A 26,554-nucleotide genomic window follows, 5' to 3' on the forward strand; every position below is an offset into this window, starting at 1 on the left:
ATGCAGTTTTTCCTATAGATATTTTAGTTCCTCTATGAGATTGTAATTTACTGAAAGAAGTAGTTTTATTCCTCTTCATCCCCTTCCTTTTTTGGTTCAGTTCAGTTCAGTCGTTCAGTCCTGTCTCACTCTGCGACCCCATGGACTGCAGCACTCCAGGCTTCCCTGCCTATCACCAACTCCTGGAGCTTGTTCAAACTCATATCCATAGAGTTGGTGATGCCATACAACCATCTGATCCTCTGTCATCCCCTTCTCCTTCTGCCTTTAATCCTTCCCAGCATCAGGGTCTTTTCTAGAGAGTTGGTTCTTCGGATCAGGTGGCCAAAGTATTGGAGCCTCAGCTTCAGCATCAGTCCTTCCAATGGGTATTCAGGACTGATTTCCTTTAGGATGGACTGGTTGGATCTCCTTGAAGTCGATGGGACTCTCAAGAGTCTTCTCCAATACCACAGTTCAAATGCATCAATTCTTTGGCACTCAGTTTCTTTATGGTCCAACTTTCACATCCATACATAACTACTGGAAAAACCATAGCTTTGACTAGATGGACCTTTGTTGGCAAAGTAGTGTCTCTGCTTTTTAATATGCTGTCTAGGTTGGTCATACTTTTTCTTCCAAGGAGCAAGCATCTTTTAATTTTATGGCTGCAGTCACCATCCACAGAGCCCAAGAAAATAGTCTCTTACTGTTTCCACTGTTTCCCCATCTATTTGCCATGAAATGATGGGACCAGATCATGTTTTTTGAATGTTGAGTTTCAAGCAAGATTTTTCGCTTTTCTTTCACTTTCATCAAGAGACTTTTTAGTTCCTCCTCTCTTTCTGTCATAAAGGTGACGTAATCTGCATATCTGAGGTTATTTCTCTCAGCAGTCTTGATTCCAACTTGTGCTTCATCCAGCCCAGCATTTTGCATATAAGTTAAATAAGCAGAGTGACAATATGCAGCCTTGATTTACTGCTTTCCTGATTTGGAACCAGTCTGTTGTTTCATGTCCTGTTCTAACTGTTGTTTCTTGACCTACATGCAGATTTTTCAGGAGGCAGGTCAGGTGGTCTGGTATTCTCATCTCTTGAAGAATTTTCCACAGTTTGTTGTGATCCACACAGTCAAAGGCTTTGGATTAGTCAATAAAGCAGAAGTAGATGCTTTTCTGGAACTCATGCTTTTTTGATGATCCAATGGATGTTGGCAGTTTGATCTCCGGTTCCTCTGCCTTTTCTTAATCCAATTTGAACATTTGCAAGTTCTCAGTTCTGTTGAAGCCTTGCTTGGAGAATTTTGAGCATTACTTTGCTAGCATGTGAGATGAGTGCAATTGTGCGGTAGTTTGAACATTTTTTGGCATTGCCTTTCTTTGGGATTGGAATGAAAACTAACCTTTTCCAGTCCTGTGGCCACTGCTGAGTTTGCCAAATTTGCTGGCATATTGAGTGCAGCACTTTCACAGCATTGTCTTTCGGAATTTGAAATAGCTCAACTGGAGTTCCATACCTCCACTAGCTTTGTTCGTAGTGATGCTTTCTAAGGCTCACTTGACTTCACTTTCCAGAATGTCTGGCTCTAGGTGAGTGATCACACCATCGTGATTATCTGGGTTGTGAAGATCTTTTTTGTACACTTCTTCTGTGTATTCTTGTCACCTCTTCTTAATATCTTCTGCTTCTGTTAGGTCCCTACCATTTCTGTCCTTTACTGAGCCCATCTTTGCATGAAATGTTCCCTTGTTATCTCTAATTTTCTTGAAGAGATCTCTTGTCTCTCCCATTCTATTGTTTTCCTCTATTTCTTTGCGTTGATCACTGAGAAAGGCTTTCTTATCTCTCCTTGCTATTCTTTGGAACTCTGCATTCAGATGGGTATATCTTTCCTTTTCTTCTTTGCCTTTAGCTTCTCTTCTCTCGGCTATTTGTAAGGCCTCCTCAGACAACCATTTTGCCTTTTTGCATTTCCTTTTCTTGGAGATATCTTGATCACTGCCTCCTGTACAATGTCACTAGCCTCCATCCATAGTTCATCAGGCACTCTGTATATCAGATCTAATCCCTTGAATTTATTTGTCACTTCCACTGTATAATCACAGGGATTTGTTTTAGGTCATACCTTTTCCCCTCCTTTCTTCAATTTAAGTCTGAATTTTGCAATAAGGAGTTCATGATCTGAGCCATAGTCAGCTCCTGGTGTTGTTTTTGCTGACAATATAGAGCTTCTCCTTCTTCAGCTGCAAAGAATATAATCAACCTGATTTCGTTATTGACCATCTGCTGATATCCATGTGTAGAGTTGTCTCTTATGTTGTTGGAAGAGGGTGTTTAGTATGACCAGTGCGTTCTCTTGGCAAAACTCTGTTAGTCTTTGCCCTGCTTCATTTTGTACTCCAAGGCCAAACTTGCCTGTTACTCCAGGTATCTCTTGACTTCCTACTTCTCCATTCCGGTCCTCTATGATGAAAAGGGCATCTTCTTTGGGTGTTAGTTCTAGATGGTCTTGTGCTGCTGGTGCTGTTGCTAAGTTGCTTCAGTTGTGTCTGACTCTGTGCGACCCCATAGACGGCAACCCACCAGGCTCTCCCGTCCCTGGGATTCTCCAGGCAGGAACATTGGAGTGGGTTGCCATTTCCTTCTCCAATGAGTGAAAGGAAAAGTGAAAGTGAAGTCACTCAGTCATGTCCGACTCTTAGCTACTCCATGAACTGCAGCCCACCAGGCTCCTCTGTCCATGGGATTTTCCAGGCAAGAGTACTGGAGTGGGTTTTCATTGCCTTCTCCTAGAAGGTTTTATAGGTCTTCATAGAATCATTCAGCTTCAACTTCTTTGGCATTAGTGGTTGAGGCGTAGACTTGGATTACTGTGATACTGAATGGTTTGCCTTGGAAATGAACAGAGATCATTCTGTCATTTTTGAGATTGTACCCAAGTAATGCATTTCAGACTGTTTTGTTGACTATGAGGGCTACTTCATTTCTTCTAAGGGATTCCTTTTTGGCAAATTCTAACAAATGCTTGTTTAAATGAATATGACCGTTATAGTTACTGTATTAGTGGGTGTGTTATTAACTATCAAGTTAGAGTTGTAAAATAGTTGTGATCATATTAATTCTCAAGGTGGAGTCATTCTGTTCGATGACTGTACAGTTAAAATACATGTTTTTGATGTGTTTCCTTGCTGTGTCATGGACAACACTGCTGGCACCCAGCTATATGTCTTTAGTACCTACCTTTTCTGAGCCCACTAGATTTACTTGCAGTTGCCAACAGCAGAACACTTTGATTGAGGTCTTACTATGGTTCCTGGAGACCTGTCTGCCCCTGTGTGGATGTAATGGGGAATTCATGTTCCCCAGAAGCAGGCTTCGGGCTTCCTTGCTACCTCAGCTGGTAAAGAATCTGCCTGCAATGCAGGAGACCCTGGTTCGATTCCTGGGTCAGTAAGATCCGCTGGAGAAGGGACAGGCTCCCCACTCTAGTATTCTGGCCTGGAGAATTCCATGGACTATTCCATGGGGTCACAAGAGTCAGACATGACTGAGCGATTTTAACTTTCATTTTAAGAAGCAGCCATTAGCCAGTGTCCAACAGGAGATGATATTAAATGCCTCAACTCTCTTGCCCCTTGGTGAGGATGTCTGAAGGTGTTTGAGTCTGTCTCCTAGAGTTCCCCAGTTGAATTAAGGCAGGGCTGCTCACTGTGGAAACTTGCTTGTTAGTGCACCTTGAGTTACCTCTTTCCCTCCCTGCCTCACTTCCCCACGCTACCATTAACATTTCCTTGGGTAACTCCAGACCAAAATCTAATCCTAGTCTCAGAATCTTTGAGTTTCTAAATGCCTTCCAAACCAAAACAAATATTCCTAGGCCAAAATTTACAATTTAACAATTTCTCTATTTTGGTGATGTCCAGTAGGAATATAACGCATGCCACCTTCATAATTTAAAATTTTCTAGTGACCATATTTTAAAAAGTGAAAAGATGCTGTACACTTGAAACTTAACACAGTATTATAAACCAACTCGGGTTTGATCCCCTGGTCGAGAAGATCCTCTGGAGAAGGGCGTGGCAACCCACTTCTATATTCTTGCCTGGAAAACTCCTCAGACAGAGAAGGCTGGCGGGCTATACAGTCCATGGGTTGCAAAGAGTTGGATATGACTGAGAAACTGAGCATGCATGATACTTCAGTTTAAGAAAAACTGAGAAGAGTTACAATGAATCCTAATAATATAGTTTAATGCATTATATCCAAAATATTGTATTAATATGAAGTCTATCTAGAATATATTAATGATATATGTGTGTATATATATGTGTGTGTGTGTGTGTATGCTTTTGATATTAAATCTCTGTGACCCGGTAAGTATTTTGCACTTACAGTACATCTTCATTCTGGCTACCTACATTGTAAATACTTGACAACCTTGGGCTAGTAGCTACCGTATTAAATAGTGAACAGTGGTGGTAAGTTTCCTACCATTGTAACCTGTGTGTCAAAATTGAGAGACTTACTAGCTCTTGAATGTATAGAAGGCTGTATGGTGGGTCACAGTTTCTATTCTTATCAAAGTCTTACTTGCCTTCTCCTTTCCCTCTTAAGCTGAATAAAGTCTCTCTAAATATCTAGAGTGATGGATACCTTGTTTAGTCTGAATTCATATATTTATTTTCTTTCAAGAATGAGCTTCTGGTAAAAATAACTCTAAGCTTATGGCTTTGTACATGTTTGCATGCAAAATATAAACAAGATGTTGAGCATCTCTGTGTTTGTGTGTTTTCAGGCAGAGGGTACCAGACTTCAGCGAGAACTCCGAGGATACTTAGCAGCTATCAAAGGTAATGTGTATGGGTTGTTTACTGCATGTTACCAAGCACGGGTTGTTCTTGGAATTCAAGAGTGACAGGATCAAGTGTTAATTAGAAAGCCATTTGGCTTTCTGGCAGGATGGGTACTTGAGCACAGGTGTTTCATTCTACTCACTCCCCAGTTCCCATTGAAATGATAATCAGGATATATAAGGAAAAAATATGTGGGCCCTTATGCTGGAAACTAGGAATAAGTGCCTCCCATGTGCCAGAGCTTTCTAGGAAGAGTTGTTAGAGTGAGCTGCAGACCTTGTTTAAGAAAAGCTGCAGCTGGTTTCATCCCAAGGGAGAGTATGTCCCAAGAGTAGGACGCTCTTAGACTTGCACATAAGCCCTCTAGAGGAGCGGGCAAGGGATGACAGCAGCATTAACATGAAACACGGCCCTGAATTGCCTGTGACTTGTGGGGACCAGCTGTACCTGCAGCCCTGCCACTGTGGGGGGAAAGAGAGGCTCTGCTGTTGTTTCTAGTCTCTTGATATTCAAGAAAAGGAAAGAAGGCTAGTGGTGGAGAGTGGAGAGAGGGATCAGGTTGAGTAATCCATCCCTGCCTCTGGAGATATCCAGTCCCCTGCACTGAGTCACATCCAGGTGTACCCACGGTGGATGATAAGGCAGATTTTGAGATTAGTGGGCAGAGAATGGATCATCTGACAGTGAGTCTTGGGTAAACTGGCCAAACACTCAGAAAAAAAGTGAGATTCCCAACCTCAGTCTTTATTCTCTCCTTCTTATTTCCAAATATAGTGAAGATTTAAATATGTAGACAAAGAGATGCTCTCAAGTGCCAGAATAAAATGCAGTAGACTTAATCTACTTTTGATACTATTCTGTTCAAGCAAAGGAGAAAAGGAAAGTTATAAGCATCTGAATGCAGAGTTCCAAAGAATAGCAAGGAGAGATAAGAAAGCCTTCCTCGGCGATCAATGCAAATAAATAGAGGAAAACAACAGAATAGGAAAAACAAGAGATCTTTTCAAGAAAATTAGAGATATCAAGGGAACATTTCATGCAAAGATGGGCTCGATAAAGGACAGAAATGGTATGGACCTAACAGAAGCAGAAGATATTAAGAAGAGGTGGCAAGAATACACAGAAAAACTGTACAAAAAAGATCTTCACGACAAAGATAATCACGATGGCGTGATCATTCACCTGGAGCCTGACATCTTGGAATGTGAAGTCAAGTGGGCCTTAGAGAGCATCACTGTGAACAAAGCTAGTGGAGGTGATGGAATTCCAATTGAGCTATTTCAAATCCTGAAAAATGATGCTGTAAAAGTGCTGCACTCAATATGCCAGCAAATTTGGAAAACTCAGCAGTGACCACAGAACTAGAAAGGGTCAGTCTTCATTCCAATCCCAAAGAAAGGCAATGCCAAAGAATGCTCAAACTACCGCACAATTGCACTCCTTTCCAATTGTAAAGTCATGCTCAAAATTCTCCAAGCCAGGCTTCAGCAATATGTGAACCATGAACTTCCAGATGTTCAAGCAGGGTTTAGAAAAGGCAGAGGCACCAGAGATCAAATAGCCAACATCCGCTGGATCATGGAGAAAGCAAGAGAGTTCCAGAAAAACATCTATTTCTGCTTCATTGACTATGCCAAAGCCTTTGACTGTGTGGATCACAATAAACTGTGGAACATTCTGAAAGAGATGGGAATAATAGACCACCTGATCTGCCTCTTGAGAAACCTGTATGCAGGTCAGGAAGCAACAGTTAGAACTGGACATGGAACAACAGACTGGTTCCAAATAGGAAAAGGAGTACGTCAAGGTTGTATATTGTCACCCTGCTTATTTAACTTATATGCAGAGTACATCATGAGGAACGCTGAACTGGAAGAAGCACAAGCTGGAATCAAGATTGCTCGGTGAAATATCAATAACCTCAGATATGCAGATGACACCTCCCTTATGGCAAAAAGTGAAGAGGAACTCAAAAGCCTCTTGATGAAAGTGAAAGAGGAGAGTGAAAAGGTTGGCTTGAAGCTCAACATTCAGAAAACAAAGATCATGGCATCTGGTCCCATCACTTCATGGGAAATAGATGGGGAAACAGTGGAAACAGTGTCAGACTTTATTTTTTGGGGCTCCAAAATCACTGCAGATGCTGATTGCAGCCAGGAAATTAAAGGACGCTTACTCCCTGGAAGGAAATTTATGACCAACCTAGATAGCATATTGAAAAACAGAGATATTACTTTGCCAGAAAGGTCCATCTGGTCAAGGCTATGGTTTTTCCCGTGGTCATGTATGGATGTGAGAGTTGGACTGTGAAGAAAGCTGATTGCTGAAGAATTGATGCTTTTGAACTGTGGTGCTGGAGAAGACTCTTGAGAGTCCCTTGGACTGCAAGGAGATCCAACCAGTCCATTCTAAAGGAGATCAATCCTGGGTGTTCTTTGGAAGGACTGATGCTGAAGGTGAAACTCCAATACTTTGGCCACCTCATGCGACGAGTTGACTCACTGGAAAAGAGTCTGATGCTAGGAAGGATTAGGGGTGGGAGGAGACGGGGACGACCGAGAATGAGATGGCTGGATGGCATCACCGACTCGATGGACATGAGTTTGAGTGAACTCCGGGAGTTGGTGATGGACATGGAGGCCTGGCGTGCTGTGATTCATGGGGTCGCAAAGAGTTGGACACGACTGAGCGACTGAACTGAACTGAACTGAATCTCCAGTCTCCGGCGACAAGGTCTTTACAAGGCTCCCCTAGAAGGCAGAAATTGGAAAGGGCAAGTTTGAGAGATTTGACCTCATTAATGTACACAATGTTTAAAAAATTATTTTGACAGCATATTTTAATGAAAATGAGTCAGGGTATAAAGAGCTCAGTAAGTTTGCTAAATGAAGATTAGTATATCAAAGAAAAACTGAGTAGAACATATGGAGAGAAAATTAATCGAAGATCTGTAGATGTGAAAAATGCTTGTCCTGAGTATTCAAATAATATAAAATGAAATCAAAGGAGAAGATGGTATTTTCCTTATAAATGATCAAAGACATAAAAAGTTAAAAAAGAAGACCCAAAACAAAGCTGTAATACCTAGCATTGGCAGAGCTGTGGGAAATGGTCTCCTTTTGTACACTTCTGATAAGACTGCTTTCCTGAAGAGGGATTTGGCAAAGGCTTTTATATGTGATTTTTTATTTTGTGTGTGTATGTGTGTGTGGGGGGGCATGCCTTTTGGTACACTAGCTTGATTTCCAAGAATTTATTCTTAACAGTTTCAATGCGGAGGTATGAAATTGATTACAAAGTTATGGCTACATAAGGAAACTCTTAATAAAAATTAGTCATAAAAATCAAAATTAGTGAAAGTAACTTTTAAACTAAGATGTATTTAAGCTTTTATTATTTTATAAACCAGCCATATAATTTCATTTCACCTGACAACTCTATGAGGCAGGTACTTATTTTATCTTCATTTTATTGTTAAAAGGGTTCAATAGCTTGTCTAGGGTCATGGGCTTATTAAACAGCAGGAGTGCAATGCATGGTCTGTTCTCTGTGTTTCCTGAGACCTTGGTATTCCTTTGTACTGCCGTTGAACTATGTAGTCATCAGTATTGCATTGTTTCATAATTTGAGTTCATCTGTACAATGGAGTAATGATAACTTACCTCTGTTGCTTTTTAATGAGAGACCTGGGTGCTATCCCTGGGTCAGGAAGATCCTCTGGAGAAGGAAATGGCAACCCACTCCAGTACTCTTGCTTCGAAAATCTCATGGACGGAGGAGCATAGTAGACTACAGTCTATTGGGGTCGCAAAGAGTCAGACACGACTGAGCGACTTCACTTTCACTTTTCACTTTCATGCATTGGAGAAGGAAATGGCAACCCACTCCAGTGTTCTTGCCTGGAAAATCCCAAGGACAGAGGAGCCTGGTGGGCTGCCGTCTATGGGGTCGCACAGAGTTGGACACGACTGAAGCGACTTAGCAGCAACAGCAGCAGCAGGCTATGTACTGTTTTAGGCATGTTACTTCTTTGTCACCACCCATCACAGGCTAAATAACATTAGCCTTGTCTTGCATTTGTAAAGAAGTAAGACTCAGAGAATTTAACCTCCACAGTTCACAGAGGTCATAGTTAACTGCTCTAAAAAAGTTAACCTCAAATATTTATAACAGTTTGGTCAGAAAATAGAAGGCACTCTAGTTAATTCTTTCATTGTTTATTCAAGATTTGAACATAAGAAGTCATACACTTTTAAGTATAGGATTTTCTTTTTATTAGCTGATTTTTAAAAGTGGATACTTTTGTTAAATGAATGAGCAAATTGGATCTCTTGTCCAAGACTATGCATTTTGGTCTATTTTATTGTCCTACTATGGAGAATGCTGTTTAAAAAGATTGGCTTATTTCTTTTCCTTAATGTGGTCTGGAAGGAGAATCCACTAGGAGAAGACTTGGCTCCAGGGAGACAATGGGTGCAGCATCAGAGACTTCCATCAGTCTGTGCCCTGCATCCCACTTCCAATGGTGACATCTGCATATGAAGGAGGAGGAACTGTCTAGTAGCTTTTCCCCACACATTTTGCTGATTGCATGACTAACAAACAAATCTCTCTTCTCTAAGAGAGATCTCTGTTTAAATGACTCTGGCTGAGGCTGGTTGGAATGAGTTTTTAAACAGTTTACTACAGAGTTTACCAAAACCCTTAATGCTTAATCTAATCTCCCAGAGGCCTGTGGCACGGGCAGCATTTTCCACTGATTTAATTGTAGGATGCTTTTTTCTTCTCAAAGTCTTAGAAAGAATCAGCATTCCTTGGAGCATATTTGAGTTTTGGGAACACACTTAAAGATAAGGGTTATGCATTAAGTAGATTATAATTTGCTTTTTCAAAGTGCTTTCATGGCCCATTTTTCTGGTTTTCACAAGAACGCTAGCTAACTAATGGAGCAGTTTAATACAGGCAGCATTACAGAGAATGAGATCTCACCCAGTAGAGTGATGAGTCCTGGGTCCAGTCTCAGAGGCAACTATGGAATAATCCAAGCCTGTCAACTGCCTCATTTGTAAAATGTGCCAGATGTTCCTCAGCTATAAAGCGCTCCAGTTGCTCTCAGAAGTCCCCCCACATCTCTGCTACTGGCGTTCTATGAAATTGGATTCAGTGAGCGCTACTCTTTGTTTTATTATCCCTAATCTCTGGGTGGCATTCACTCCTGTGGGGCTTTGTTATTTCTGCTGATGGCTTGGACTTTGCAGGAGATCTTATGCTCTCATTGATTTTAGTAGCAAACATTGCATTGAGTTTCAATTATGGGCCTGACACTGTTGTAGAAGATAGAGATGCAGAGATGAATAAGACACACTGTTTGCTGTCATGGGGCTTGTGGTAGAGAAAGCTAATAAACAAAAAGGCCAGATATGCACAGTAATGTGTAGTTTAAGAGAAGTGTGCTGTGTGCTATCACAGCAAAGGAGAGTCCTCCCACCTTAGCTGAGGGACAGGAGACCAGGTCAGGAATGGCCCTTCTGTAGAACTTACACTGAATGAACCCAAGAAGGGGGCATCCATGGTCATCGGGTGATAAGATATGCCAGGGAAAGAGGTTGCTGTTGGACAGACTTTCCAGGTAGAAGAAATCTTGGGTTTTATTGTGTCAATGGAGAAGGAGGTCCTTACATTCTTTTAGGGAATGAGTCAGATGATCAGATTAGCGTTTTAGAAATAATTATTGTAATGGTGTGAAATACAAACTAGAGGAAATGAAACTGGAGACTTTTTAGAAGTCTAGGCTAATAGCTTAATAATAATTATAGTTCACATTTATTGAACACACATGTGCCAGCTACAGACATAAGCTTTTTATGGCTCATTTCATGTATTATTCCTATAACATGTGGCAAGTACTATAATTTATTATTAATGAATACTTTGGAAAACTGAGGTCTAGGATGCTCCAGATTTTTCGTGAGAGGGAAATGGTTCCCATCCAGTAGTGAGATGATCATTCTTCTATGTATGAATTTTGATACTTGTCATGGTTTTGGAAACCACTAATCTTTTAAGAAAATACTCCCTTCTCCAGGGAATCTTCTGGACCAGGAATTGAACCCAGGTCTCTTGCCTTGCAGGTGGATTCTTTACCATCTGAGCCACCTGGAAAGCCCAAGAAAATATTGGCTATTAGATATTATTATTCTATTGGAATGGCTATTAGATATTAAATATTCCTGCCACATATGGTCAGCAGTGACCACATGCGGAGACCACATCACAAGAGACCATACCACCACATTGCACTGGGAAACTTTATATCTTTACTATTGTTAATAACCATATTTTTGCAACATACCATATTATTAAATGCCACTTAGCATCTATTCTGCGTTAATGTTGCCAAGTTACTTTGAAGGAAACTTGGGTTTTAGCTATGTTTTTCCCTCTTTAGCTCTGCCACCAGAGGAAATTCTAAATCTATGCCAATATTTTTTGTCTTTTAAGAGCAAGACTTGTGTTTTGTTCACCTGTCTATCTGTCAGAGTATTTCCTATGGAGGAACAGCTTTTTGTCAAAATAATTTCTTTCCAAATTACCCACACCGCTACTTATCCACACAGCGATTAGTAGTTATTCTGGGCTGATAATAGACATATTTACTGCAACATTGTGTTTTTTTGCCTCAACGAGTAAGATGTTATATAATTTTATTTTAAACTTAAGTCACAGTTTCGTTTTGCACCACAACGGTTTTTGTTCTGCAATACCATCATGCTTCTTTCTTACTCTTAAGAGATTAAGAACTTGTCTATGTGCTGTTTATAACTTCCATCTGACTTGAAGAATTAAAAGAAAACTTCAGAAGCCTTTGCCATCTGAATGATAGAGTTCTAACTAGTGACTCACTTTTGGTATGAATTTAAAGGGTGCATTTCTTAGTTTTAGTTTGCTTAGGGTTAGGGTTAAACATGGACATTCAAGATAAATATTCCTGCCACATATGGTCAGCGGTGACCACATGGGGAGACCACATCACAAGAGACCATATCACCATGTTGCACTGGGAAACTTTATATCTTTACTATTGTTAATAACCATATTTTTGCAACATACCAGATTATACCAATAATTAAAATTCTGACCCATAGACTGAAGAACTTGATGTTCTCTGAGGCTTCTAACTTAAAACTGTATATATAGTTTTTGATAATATCGGAAAAAGAAATTTTTTTAAAAAATTTAGGCCACTTAAAACAGTTCAAATATTATGCCCTAAAATCCTGTTGATTGTGCTTCTGTCTGCTTCAAAAAAAAAAAAAAAAGCTTTATTTCTAATATTCAGATTCATTTAGGATTAACTTCTAGGTCTCTGTCATTCTATAGAGAAGAGCTCTGGGTGTCCTGTACATTTATGGTTTCATGTCATTTAACAAGTGACAACGCACCTAGTTGGACATATTGTTTACAGAACAGAATGCCTTGCTTATTTATTTATTTTTTTAAGATCCTGTCTCTGTCACTGTTATTGTAAATACAAGAAGGTGCATGCTGTAATAAGAATCAGGAAAGATGTGACTACAGATGCAAATAGCAGCTGTACTTGCCCAGTTTTTCCTTAAACATTTAGCAAGTGTTCAAGATTTTCCCTCTCACTTAGAAAAGTAGGGGAAGGAGGAAGAGACTTTTCACCCACCCCTCTCTAACGGGAATTGTTTTTCTCCAACGCTAGGCATGCAAGAGGCTTCCATGAAGCTCACCGAGTCGCTGCATGAAGTCTATGAACCTGACTGGTATGGGCGTGAAGATGTGAAAATGGTTGGCGAGGTGAGAGCCGGTCACAGCACTCAGGATGCCCAGGGTGGCTTCCTTGCGGGTCCCACCATGTCCTACTCACTCAACTTATCCCCTCTCAGCACTTCATGGCCCTAATCAGGAGGGGACATCATGTACCCAGAAGGCACTGTGCAGTTCCTCCATCCAGATTGATCCAAACTCATAGTAAGAAGTGAACATGATGATAAAACCGCTTGGGTAGAAAGATGTGCGTTAAAGGTTGTTTTTCTTCAACATAAGAGTAGCACTTTTCTGTCGCTTACTACACTTCTTAGCCTATTGCAGCAGGAGAATTGGCTCATGACATGAGTTTATGTACTGCCCCTCTTTCCCCATCCGTCCTTGAAAGCAGGTTCAGGAGCTGAGAAGAGCATCTGTTTCAGTTTATCACCGGCTGGTCCATTCGCCGGTCTGCAGGGCTGAGGACAGAGCTTGCTAGTAGAAATTTAACTAATGAAATACTTTATCCCAAGACATGTCTTAACACTTAAAATGCACTGTCTAGCCCAGGGCTGTCTGGCTCTGGGAAGCAAGAAAGTAGTTACTGTTGCTTTGAGGAAGACAGAATGGGAGGTGACACTGGGTGAGTTCTTTGATCTTCTTTGGCTTCATTTTCCTCATCTGCAAAGTGAGAGTATTAATTTTACCTCCTAATAACACACTGAAAGCCTGTGTATTCACACCCTTGACCTAGTGCACAGTGCATGTGATTGTTGCAGACATTAGGAATCCTGCTGTCAGTTTTCTCATGACCAAGTTCTTCGTTAAAAAGAGTGGTTGCTTGTCATGCCCGCTTCACAGAAGCTTGTTGCTTCTCATGAGGCATGGAAGACCTAAGAGATGTGGCCTCCACAACCCAGGGGAAGCTGTGGTAGGTGACATGCTGATCATCTATGCAGCCTTTGGAAGGATGGATTAACAACTCGTCTGGGCTGCTCCCTGAAAATTCTGACATCCCCATATTGTTCACAAATCATAATCTTGTTATGACTGTGGTAGAAACAGAGGCTATTTTTTTTAATGAATAAGGCTCTTGTTAGCTCTATTAACTTCTTTTGAAACCTTTCAGGATGTGAATTGGGCAAAATCAGCCTCCACACACTATTTTTCAATGTTGTTTTGAGTAATTACATCTTCTCACATTTCTTAAATATAAAGACACTATTTCCACAGCATGTTTTAAAGACTTAACTCATTTTGTAAATTTCTGATGAGAGGTGTAACATTTAAAATTCATCATGAAAAGGAGACTTTTTAGGGGAATGATAGAAGCTTGCATAGATGGCTTTTCAGAACACTGTGTTACAGTTCTGTGTATGGCAAATGACACTATCTTGACCTTTATTCCTAAGTAAACAGCTGATATCCTACCTTGGTCCTTGTGGCTGCCAGAATTTTGGGAATCTTCAGTTGCTGACCCAAATATGAGCTCTTTTGAAGGTGAAGCACCTGACCCCGCATGTTCAGAGGGTCTGCTCAGATAGAATATAAGCCTTTTTGTATAATAGATTTAAATTTTTTGGTTGCATAAAATTCTTGAATAAGGATCTATAACAATTAGAACTGGGTTTTAAAGGGTGAAAAAGAAAAAGAAGAAAATCAACCATTAAAAAGGTTTTCAACAAGACAGAAACTTCTCTCCCATAACGGACATTGAAGGTTGGCAGCCCATGTGTGGTGGGGGGAACCCACGACCATCAGGGGCCTGTCTTTGCATCCCTGATGCCATCTCTACTTTCAAGTGACTGTCTGAGCTCTGGCTATCAGCACTCATTTCTGTCTTCCAGTAACAGGAGGGAAGAAGTGCGGAGGACAAACCTGCCTTTAAGGATGTTGCCTTCAAGTCCATTCTGTTGGCAGGATTTAGTCTCATGGCTACACTAGCTTGCAGTGGAGACCGATAAATGTGGTCTGTGTCCTAGGAGGCCATGTGCCTGGCAGAAACTGGAGGTTCTGTTACTAAGGAGAAAAAAAGGGTAGATGGTGTCAGGAGACTCCAAATGTAGTGATGGGAAGAATATGGAGTGATGTTCTTGCACACTTGTTATGTGCTTGGCATTCTGTGAGACACTTTATGTTGTCAGTTCCCTTGATTGGGTAAACTGAAATTCATTCTGAAGTCACACAGCTGGGATGTGAATCCTGTTCTGGTGAGGCAGCCTGAATTCATCTGATGAATTCATCTGGATTCATCAGAGACAGATTGTGGGCTTCACATTCAAGGGTTGAACCCATACTCTGTCATTGACCAGCTACATGACCTAGGCCAGGTTATATATCATCTCTGGGCTTCAGCATTCTCTTCTACATAAAGATAACAGGAAGACTTTCCTCATAAGAATATGGTGAGAGTTAAATCACACACACACGGACAAGTAAAGTGTGTAACCAACTGCCTTGATGTCCATGGGTTGCAAAGAGTCGGATACTACTGAGCAACTAATACTTTCACTTTTGGGCTTCTTCGGTGGCTCAGATGGTAAAAAATCTGCCTGAAATGTAGGAGACTCAGGTTAGATCCATGGGTTGAGAAGATCCCCTGGAGAAGGGCATGGCAACCTACTCCAGTGTTCTTGGCTGGAGCATTCCATGGACAGAGGAACCTGGCAGGCTATAGTCCATGGGGTCACAAAGAGTCGGATGTATCTGAGCAACTATGACTTGACATAGTGACAGTAGTAATCATAACAGTAATAATATCTGATAGTCACTGTGTTTATCATAACTGATACTCCATGCATGGTAGGGCCCTTTCCAGTATAACTGTAAGTTTTCTGCTGTCCGTGTGGAAGCTTTAGCAATGGTTTGTTGTTTGTATGGAGTGGCTTCTAATTTCATGGACTGCTTCAGAAGCAAGCTCTTTTACTGGATTTCTTCATACTCTTAGCCCCAGAATCCATTTATAAGGATTTATAAGGGGCTTTCTGATGGAGAGGGAAATGGCAACCCACTCCAGTATTCTTGCCTGGAAAATCCCTTGGACAGAAAGTCCTGGCAGGCTACAGTCCATGGGGTTGCCAAGAGTTAGACACAACTTAGCAACTAAACCACAAGCACCAGGGGCCTTTTGAAGTTTCTGTTGAATACATTCTTTATTAATTCAGAAGCAGAAACACATTTTTAAATGAGCTGAGCTCTTCGCTAAGTCGCTAAGTTGCCAAGTCGTGTCCAACTCTGTGCGACCCCATAGACGGCAGCCCATCAGGCTTCCCCGTCCCTGGGATTCTCCAGGCAAGAACACTGGAGTGGGTTGCCATTTCCTTCTCCAATGCATGAAAGTGAAAAGTGAAAGTGAAGTCACGGTAACCTATATATTTAGTATTGTAAATTTAGAAATGGTAGCCAAATTAAGGTATTTAAAAATAATCCACATTCCTTTTACCGTTTACTATCCAAGGAAATAGTACTTGTCTGATTTTATAGTTTCAGGCTTTTTAGAAGTTGGTGAAAGATATCCAATTAAAATAATTCTGCATTCATCTCTTTATTTCCTTTTTTCTTTCAGAAATGTGATGTGCTGTGGGAAGACTTCCATCAGAAATTAGTGGATGGGTCCTTGCTGACACTGGACACCTATCTGGGCCAATTTCCCGACATAAAGGTATTTTATTCTGTGTCTATAAAGGGAAGAATTTAATGGTTGCATGTACTTATTAGAAATGGGCAAGAGATAAGTGGAATTAAAAGTCCTCAAGCTGACATCAAAGACAGAAACATTTTGCCTATTTAAGTGTGGGATTTTTATTCTGTTCCTATCAGTATAAAATGAAATATAGTTACAGAAATAACATTTTCCCCTTTAATGAACTGCTTCATCTTTTATTTCTCTATAGAATTCTTTTTAATCATATATATATATATATACCTGATCATAATCAGAGCTACTAAAAAATTCCAGTCTATGTTCAAACCTTTTTATTATATGGGACTTGATAAGAATTTCCATTAGGATAAACAAAGTCACGAGGAAAGGAGAAATTCATGGCAAATGTGAAAGCAAAATCTGATCTTTGTTCTGTATTTTGTGTATGTTCATAGCACACCTGCACATTCTTAAGATGTAAGCGTTTCAAATACATTTGCATCTGGATCTAAAAATATCCTGTCTAAAACATTTGTCTTATTTAACAGTTGGATTCATTGAAAGGGAAATACACAAATGAAGGATTGAATATCACAGATTCAGAATTGACTCCCAAGGTAAAGATGGTTTTTAAGCCATCAGGCTTGTAGATAGCAAATGGTAGCTTTGGTAGACCTACCCTCCAGTTGTTTTTCCAGCTGAAAGAGGACTTCAAGGTAAGACAGCCACATGCTGCCTTTCCTGTAGATCAAGGAGCTGTAAACCACCATCCATGGGCATTTGCAGTATCTTACTAGGTGACCTTTGATGTAAAGTTCCATTTTTACCTGTTTTTCTTTTTTTTTAGCAACTTACAACAATACCCATTTATTAGCTCACAGTCTGTAGAACAAAATTCCAGGCATGGTTGCCTAACCTTCTTTATAGACATTGCCAAACACCAGGAAAATACCTGCAGTAATGTGAACTGGCTTTGGCCATGAAACATAGTGAAACTTCTTGGCCAAAATCAATGATGTTCGTTTCCTTGGCCCTGCACAGAATGCCTAATGCTAGTTGGCTAATACTTAAGTGTGTTTTGGGGAAGCCAGAGGCACCAGACAAGAGCCTAAGTGAATCAGACTAGATAAATTAGCCTTGTTGGCAAAATATCCCGGAGAACAAATATAGATATCAATTCTCAGAGATGTTATCATCATAGGCAGCAGAACAATTTATTGAGTCATTATATAACTACATCCTAATGAAAAGGTTTTAAGTCAGTTTTTAAAATTTTCTGAGAATTAAAAAGTCTTTTAATAAACTTTAAAATTCTGTACACAGAGAGTGCATTTTGGGACATCTTCAGATACCTTGATAGGCATTAACATTTCTCGTATTGGAATTTGCAGTATTTATGGAGCAAAAATTCTCAGAAATATTATCACACTTCAGAATATTGTTTATTGGATGGTAATTAATCTTCATGAAAATCAATTCCCAGTAAGTCAGAAGGAGGTAAAAGAAAAGTTTGTCTTCCTATTGGAAAATTTTAAAGAACTTTGCAACTTGTCTAAATTATTCAGATAATATTTGATAGTATGACTTTGATAAGCAAATGAAAATTGTAATTGCCTACAGAAGAACACTTTCGAAAAGTTGTTGGGTTTCTTTCAGGATCAAACTTAATGCCATCAAAGAAGTGTGAAACATTTATTTCTTATTTGTTATTTTCTATGGTACTGCCCAGCAAGTTATTTGGAAATTAGCCATTCTCTTTAGCAGTGTAAAATTCCAGAAGACAAACAGACACAGAAATACTTATGTTGAAGCATGCTGCTGCTGCTGCTGCTAAGTTGCTTCAGTCATGTCTGACTCTGTGCGACCCCATAGACGGCAGCCCACCAGGCTCCCCCGTCCCTGGGATTCTCCAGGCAAAAACACTGGAGTGGGTTGCCATAGATTAAAATAAACTCCTGGTGGATTATTTTGGTTTATGTTTTCAGTTTGTTGAAACATTCAGTGGGATTTTTACTTTTCCTGGGGTCCGGGTGATGGAGGGGCAAGCATAAAGATGATCCTCCACTTACTGAAACATCTTTACATGAGAGATCTGGAATCATTTTTCCAGCTGCATGCCCTGAAGATAAATGAAATATATTTCATGGTTTTACCTGCATCATGAAAAGAACCTACATAATTTCTCTCTCTGTTTCTGTTAAGTCATGTTTAGACTATTAGAGCATACACATGGGGTTTCAACCAAGATAGAGAATTGCAAAAGCATTTCATATGATGAACAGTGAAGGGAACAGCAGTGTTTATCTTGGAAAAGAGAAAATTTGGAGTTGGAGAGTAGGTGGGATAGTTGCTTCCAGTGATCGAAAGACTTATCTTTTATGAAAATACACAGAAGTATGCATTTACCTAGTGGCTGGAAGTTAGAAGTGGATATAGACTCTGTCGTTTCATAAAGTGAGTGTTGAGTTTTTATATAATGAATGGGTTATTGATGAAAAGGGGCTTATGATTAAAAATACAGTGGAGAATTTTCAAAGCTTGGAACACAGTTTTAACCTCCTTGACTCTTGCTAATATCAACAGGCTGTGTGTAACCTCAGGCAGATTTCCAAATATTTACTGCAACCCATCAGCAAGGACTATGAAGTACCAGTTATGAGGGGATGATGTTTGACTTTTCCAGCTGTGATTGGCAGGGCACCTGGTGTTACAGTTTTTTATATAGCACTGACATCTAACATCAATGTTGTAATAAGAGCCAGCTTGTCACTAACCGAGGCAGGCTTACAGCTGTGAGCTGTTACTGTAAAATGCAGTTTAGAGTTTATCTTGGCAGCCATGCCTGAGCCACTAAGCATATATCTAGAGCAGTGGGCCAAAATGAATTCCAAATTGGAATTATTGTTGAAATTTTTTAAAATTTCAGTAAATTATTTTCTTTGCTGCATAAAGTCAGTGCATAGTGGGAAATCTGAAGTACTTTTAAATAAACCACTTAGTTAAACTATTCATTGGGACTTCCCTGGTGGTTCAGTAGTTAAGACTTCACTTTCTAATGCAGGGGTACAGGTTCAATCCCTGGTCCTGGAGCTCTGATCCCATATGCCTTGTCACCAAAAAAAAAAAAAAACAAAAACCAAAAAACAAAAAATAGAAGGAATATTGTAACATGTTCAGTAAAGACTTAAAAAAAAAATGGTCAGCATAAAAAACAATCTTTTTAAAAAGGCAAAAACCATTTACTTCTGAAGTGACTTAGCAGTAGCAGTAGTAAATTTATTTAATAAAATTTACTATTGGATGGTTAAATAAGAATTGTATCATTTTCTATGTAAATGCTATGGTGTATTAACTCTACCCTTACTTAGGAGATGAGGTTTTCTAAATATCAAATAGGTAAGGAAATAAGATTGGCTCTTCAAACACAAAAATATATGCATCAAAATGAGTGATGGCCTTCAAAATAATAACTTCTACCATAGTAAGCTGTACTCTCTAATTGACTCGTCAGTTACACAAGAAAATGACTCATATTATTTACTTCACTTGTTGGTGAACAGAAAATAAGATGATCCAGTGCACCTTTCCAGGGTTGGAAGTAACTGAATTTTAACTCTTTTCAAAAATCAAATTTATTTTCGAAGAATCAAGTTTTGCTTCTTGGAAGATATTAAAGGAGATGCCCCGCTCCTACCCCACCCAAGTCCATAAAACAGAGTTTTGTAAGAGTTCCCATAGTGTCACACAAGGCCACTGCCTCGAGGGTCAGTGCTTCCTGGGAGGTGACAGATATCTGCTAAAAATAATGAGCTTTGTCACCTTATCAGACACTTCTCTCTGCTCTGCCTGGACTAATTCATCGCATATTTTAAGTGAATGTGGTATATCAGCCAAATTTTTCAGTAACACCAGTTGGAAGTGGTCTGTGCAGAGAGTCAGGTGAAAGGGATTGAAATCACGTGAGTGAGAGTAACTGCCTCACGCTGCCTGTCACCTCTCCTGAAGGGAGCGTGGAGGAGGAGCACAGCAGGACAGACTCTATCTGGATGACAGAGTCTGTCACAGAAATCTGGGCACTGCTAGAAGGAGTACTAATCCAGAGTCAGGAAGAGGCAAGTGAGGGCACAAGGTTTCAAAGTATAAGGAGAGGGGACTGCTCTGGTGGCCCAGTGACTAAGAACCCACCTTTCAATGCCGGAGATGCAGGTTCAATCCCTGGTCTGGGAACTAAGATCCCACATACCACGAGGCAAGTAAGTCCGCGCTCTGCAAACTGCAGATCCCACACGCTCCCACACGCCACAATGAAGATGCCGCATGCCACAACCAAGACCTGATGCAGCCATAAATAAATATTAAGAAAAACTTATTTTAAAGTAAAAAATAAAATCTTATTTGCCTTTTTTAAAAAAATCATTTCTGATACTCATTTCTTTGACAGCTCCACTTGGTATTACAATTCTTATGTGGCAGCGAGTTCCCCCAAATGTTGTTTGTCTAAAAAAAAATAATCTTTACTTCATCTTTACTTCTGCAAGGTATTTTCACTTGGAATAGAATTCTAAGATCTCTGTTGATTTTTATTTTTCAGTGCTTAAAAGATACCACTCCGCTGTATTCTAGCTTGCACAGTTTCTGAAAATTAGTCTTCTGTAATTCTTACCTTTGTATTTGCTGTTTTTCTTGATTCTTATTTTGAGCAGTTTGGCTATGATATAGGTGGCTGTGTCTTGTTTGGTATCTTTCTCTCTTGGGATTCTGTGAGTTTCTTGGAACTGAATTTTGATGTCTTCCTTATTTCATAAAATTCTCAGCCATTATTTCTTCAAATTTCTTCTGAGTCTTGTTCTCATCTCTTTCTGAGAAGTCCACTTTGCGCTATATTAGACTATTTGATGTTGCATTAGAGGCCTTTTGTGCTTCATTCTGTTTTTTTATTAAATTTTTTTCTCCTTGTGGTTTAATGAGAATAATTTCTCTTGAGTTACCTTCAATTGTACAGTTTCTTTCCTCAACTGTTTTATGTCTAGTGAACAAATTTATCCTCTCTGATATATAAAATTTTTTTTTGCCTTTAGCATTTCCATTTGATTTTCATTTAACTGTTTTCATGTATCTGCTGAAATTACCTGTTTATGTATTTTGTCTACCTTTTCCAACTAGATACTTTAACGTATTAGTCATAGTTATTTAAAAATTACTGATTGATACTTCCAACATTTGAGTCATGTTAAGCAGAGACATTACTTTGCCAACAAAGGTCCATCTAGTCAAGGCTATGGTTTTTCCCGTGGTCATGTATGGATGTGAGAGTTGGACTGTGAAGAAAGCTGAGCGCCGAAGAATTGATGCTTTTGAACTGTGGTGCTGGAGAAGACTCTTGAGAGTCTCTTGGACTGCAAGGAGATCCAACCAGTCCATCCTAAAGGAGACCAATCCTGGGTGTTCATTGGAAGGACTGATGCTAAAGCTGAAACTCCAATACTTTGGCCACCTCATGCGACGAGTTGACTCACTGGAAAAGACTCTGATGCTGGGAGGGATTGCGGGCAGGAGGAGAAGGGGACGACAGAGAATGAGATGGCTGGATGGCATCACTGACTGGATGGACATGAGTTTGAGTGAACTCTGGGAGTTGGTGATGGACAGGGAGGCCTGGTCGCAAAGAGTCAGACACGACTGAGCGACTGAACTGACTGAACTGAACTGAACTGTTTTTTTCTGTTGATTGCTTTGTCCTTTCTCATGGGCCTTTTTTGTTTGTTTTTTTATGTATGTGTTTCAAAATCTTTGATTAAATGCCAGACTCCATGTGTGGAAGAGTGAAGACTGAAATAATATTTCTGCCTGGAAGTGGGCATTCTTTGTTGTCAAACCACTAATGTAAGAGCTAATTGCATCTTGAGCTGGATTTGAGTTTCGTTGTTGCTATTGTTACTTTCGGTGCACCGTTGCTTTCAAATTCCTCTAGAACCGAGCTGCTAATGCCTAACATCTGTAATATTTTCAGACTCTTGAGTTCAAGTCCAGTTTTTGCATCTTTGATCCACATTGGGTGGGCCCTTGCATGCCAGAGAGTTTTTTTAGTGTTCCCGTTCCCCATCAGATTTCCTGTGTGCCTGTATTGCAGAGGGGCTTTCTACCCATACACTTATCCTTCCTCCAGTGGTCAGCAGCAATTTCTTGTTATTCAGTGATAGACTTGGAGTGGGGCAGGGCTGTTTATGTTATACTTTTTTGGTCTGTCTTAGGCAGAGTCAGTTTCACATTTGTAATTGGACTAAGCAGGAGTTTGCTGCCCCTGCCCAAGTGGGATCAAATCTCTTCTTGTTATAGAAGTCAGATCTTAGGTCCAAGAAGTTTATTTTTAAAATATTTCTTTCTTTATTTATTTGGCTCTGCAGGATCGTAGTTGTGGCACGTGGAATCTTTGATCTTTGTTGTGGCATGCAAACTCCTAGTAGTGGCATGTGGGATCCAGGTCCCTAATCAGGGATTGAACGCAAGTCTCCTGCTTTGGGAATCCCAAGTTTTACAGGGAAGTCCCCAAAGAATGTTTTATGTTCCTCCCCTATGGGTTGAGATTTATTTTTCCTCCCACCCTTCTGTGTATTGCAATTATTTTTGAATATATCCTATGGAACCAGGGAAACAATAGTATGGGAAAGACTAGAGATCTCTTCAAGAAAATTAGAGATACCAAGGGAACATTTCATGCAAAGATGGGCTCAGTAAAGGACAGAAATGTTAGGGACCTAACAGAAGCAGAAGATATTAAGAAGAGGTGGCAAGAATACACAGAAGAACTGTACAAAGAAGATCTTCATGACCAAGATAATCATGATGGTGTGATCACTGCCCTGGAGCCAGACATCCTGGAATGTGAAGTCAAGTGGGCCTTAGGAAGCATCACTATGAACAAAGATAGTGGAGGTGATGGAGTTCCAGTTGAGCTATTTCAAATCCTGAAAGATGATGCTGTGAAAGTGCTGCACTCAATATGCCAGCAAATTTTGAAAACTCAGCAGTGGCCACAGGACTGGAAAATGTCCGTTTTCATTCCAATCACAGAGAAAGGCAATGCCAAAGAATGCTCAAACTACCGCACAATTGCACTCATCTCACATGCTAGTAAAGTAATGCTCAAAATTCTCCAAGCCAGGCTTCAGGAATACGTGAACCGTGAACTTCCAGATGTTTTAGAAAAGGCAGAGGAACCAGAGATCAAATTGCCAACATCTGCTGGATCCTGGAAAAAGCAAGAGAGTTCCAGAAAAACATCTATTTCTACTTCATAGACTATGCCAAAGCCTTTGACTGTGTGGATCACAACAAACTGTGGAAAATTCTGAAAGAGATGGGAATACCAGACCACCTGACCTGCCTCTTGAGAAACCTGTGTGCAGGTCAGGAAGCAACAGTTAGAACTGGACATGGAACAACAGATTGGTTTCAAATAGGAAAAGGAGTACGTCAAGTTTGTATATTGTCACCCTGCTTATTTAACTTCTATGCAGAGCACATCATGAGAAACGCTGGGCTGGAGGAAGCACAAGCTGGAATCAAGATTGCCGGGAGAAACATCAGTAACCTCAGATATGCAGATGACACCACCCTTATGGCAGAAAGAGAAGAAGAACTAAAGAGCCTCTTGATGAAAGTGAAAGAGTAGAGTGAAAAAGTTGGCTTGAAGCTCAACATTCAGAAAACAAAGATCATGGCATCCGGTCCCATCACTTCATGGGAAATAGATGGGGAAACAGTAGAAACAGTGGCTGACTTTATTTTTTGGGGCTCCCAAATCACTGCAGATGGTGATTGCACCCATGAAATTAAAAGACACTTACTCCTTGGAAGGAAAGTTATGACCAACCTAAATAGCATATTAAAAAGCAGAGACATTACTTTGCCAACAAAGGTCCATCTAGTCAAGGCTGTGGTTTTTCCTGTGGTCATGTGTGGATGTGAAAGTTGGACTGTAAAGAAAGCTGAATGCTGAAGAATTGATGCTTTTGAACAGTGGTGTTGGAGAATACTCTTGAGAGTCCCTTGGACTGCAAGGAGATCCAACCAGTCCATCCTAAAGGAGATCAATCCTGGGTGTTCATTGGTAGGACTGATGTTGGAGCTGAAACTCCAATACTTTGGTCACCTGATGCGAAGAGCTGACTCGTTTGAAAAGACCGTGATGCTGTGAAAGTTTGAGGGCAGGAGGAGAACGGGACAACAGAGGATGAGTTGGTTGGATAGCATCACTGACTCGATGGACATGGGTTTGGGTAGACTCCAGGAGTTGGTGAATGACAGGGAGGCCTGGAGTGCTGCGGTTCATGGGTTCGCAAAGAGTCAGATACGACTGAGTGACTGAACTGAACTGAACTGATGGACCCGGGGGATTCCTGTCCCTTCCCAGGGTTAGTTTGGTTTTGTTTCTGCTTCTTCCCCAGAATGGAGGATGTCTGCCTGGTGTCTCTGGACATGCGATCTGTTGTTTCCTCCTCATGTGGCACAAAGCTTTTGCTTTGTGAAGAGAAAAATGACCTAGGCAGTAGGCAGGGCTTTGTCTCTACCCCTTGGCAGTCAGATCACCTCATTTTCACCTGCACTGCAAGGGGATGTCTTGTTCCCCAAACTCTGATAGAATCCAGTGGAAGCTCTAGGAAAGAGCTTGCTCATAAGTACAAGTTACCCTCATGTCTTTTTATTTTTTGGCTGTGCCAGGTCTTAGTTGCAGTACACAGAATCTTTAGTTGCAGCATTCGAACTCTTAACTGCAGCCTGTGAAATTCTTAATTGCAGCATGTTGGGTCTAGTTTCCCGACCAAGGATTGAACCTGGGCCCCCTGCATTAGGAGCATGGAGTCTTAGCCACTGGAAAGTCCCTCCCCTGTGTCTTGGACACCCAGCTATTATTCCAAACTGACACCTTAGCCCCCAGTGGATCTTTAACAATTTGTTAAAATGTTAGCTGGTCTCTTGTCCACTTCCTAAAGGAAATCAGTCCTGAATATTTACTGGAAGGACTGATGCTGAAGCTGAAACTCCAATACTTCGGCCACCCGATGTGAAGAACGGAATCATTTGAAAAGACCCTGATGGTGGGAAAGATTGCAGGCAGGAGGAGAAGGGGATGACAGAGGATGAGTTGGTTGGATGGCATCACTGACTCAATGGACATTAGTTTGAGTCAACTCCAGGATGGACAGGGAGGCCTGGCATGCTTCAGTCCATGGCGTTGCAAAGAGTTGGTCATGACTGAGTGACTGAGCTGAACTGAACTTGTCCACTTGTATTGGGTTGGCAACAGCTTTTACCTGCCAAAGGTGAAATGGTTTTTGTCTCATCTCTCCCTACAGGGACTCATCCCTCTTTGGGATTCAGATGGCTTTATAGGCTTGTAAGTTTTGTCTCTGATACAGTCAAGACAATTTATGTTTTCATAGACTATCCAGATATTTTCTTGTTAGTATGGGAGTAAAGTTCTTTGCAGCTCTCAATAGCCTAACTAGAAGTGAAAGTCTCTAGGAATCAATATATTCTTAAAGCTCCTCAGACATTTCTAACAAACAAAAGTGTTGTTGAACAGTTCTAGGAAAAAAGGATTTCTTAGGATTTATAGAACTGCTTTGACTCTGATGCTGGGAAAGGTTGGGGGCGGGAGGAGAAGGGGACGACCGAGAATGAGATGGCTGGATGGCATCACCAACTCTGTGGACATGAGTTTGAGTGAACTCCGGGAGTTGGTGATGGACAGGGAGGCCTGGCGTGCTGTGATTCATGGGGTCGCGGAGAGTTGGACACGACCGAGGGACTGAACTGAACTGAACTGATAGAACTGCTATTAGTGTGAGTGTTATTAGAATTGTAAAAGCAAATCCTAATACAGTATTTGACCGTCTTTAAAATGGATCATTTAAAGGTTTAGAATAAAGACTAATAGAGAGTATAGGTTTATGTGCTTTCCTCCACCAATTCTGGAATTTCTCTGGTCTTTGACTGCAAATTCTGCCTTCAGCTCTTAATGATTGTCCTAATTATTATCAGAAGGGTGGTATTTACCTAATGGTAGCCACACAAATCCCTAGTGGTGAGGAATCTGCCTGCCAATGCAGAAGATGCAAGAGACTTGGTTTCTATCCCTGGTTGAGGAAGATCCCCTGGAGTAGGAAATGCCAACCCACTTCAGTATTCTTGCCTGGAAAATTCCATGGACAGAGGAGCCTGGCAGGCTACAGTCCATGGGGTCACAAAGAAACAGACATGACTGAACGCGCGGACGCACACACACACATACACACACATATTCA

At 40.6% G+C, this 26,554-nt stretch overlaps 1 protein-coding gene across 1 annotated transcript in view; it reads left to right on the forward strand.

Annotated features, from left to right (window-relative positions):
• Window positions 1-26,554, forward strand: part of AMPH (amphiphysin) — a 228,857-nt gene that overhangs the window by 126,028 nt on the left and 76,275 nt on the right. The window contains exons 3-5 of the mRNA XM_088834640.1: window positions 4,781-4,831; window positions 12,561-12,655; window positions 16,170-16,265. Coding sequence (XP_088690766.1) covers window positions 4,781-4,831; window positions 12,561-12,655; window positions 16,170-16,265 — 242 coding nt within the window. The remainder of the gene's footprint in view (window positions 1-4,780; window positions 4,832-12,560; window positions 12,656-16,169; window positions 16,266-26,554) is intronic.

The sequence above is a fragment of the Moschus berezovskii genome, chromosome 3, assembly GCF_049115385.1.
Source record: "Moschus berezovskii isolate FMDL1 chromosome 3, NW_MosBer_1.0, whole genome shotgun sequence".
NCBI classification, from domain to species: domain Eukaryota; kingdom Metazoa; phylum Chordata; class Mammalia; order Artiodactyla; family Moschidae; genus Moschus; species Moschus berezovskii.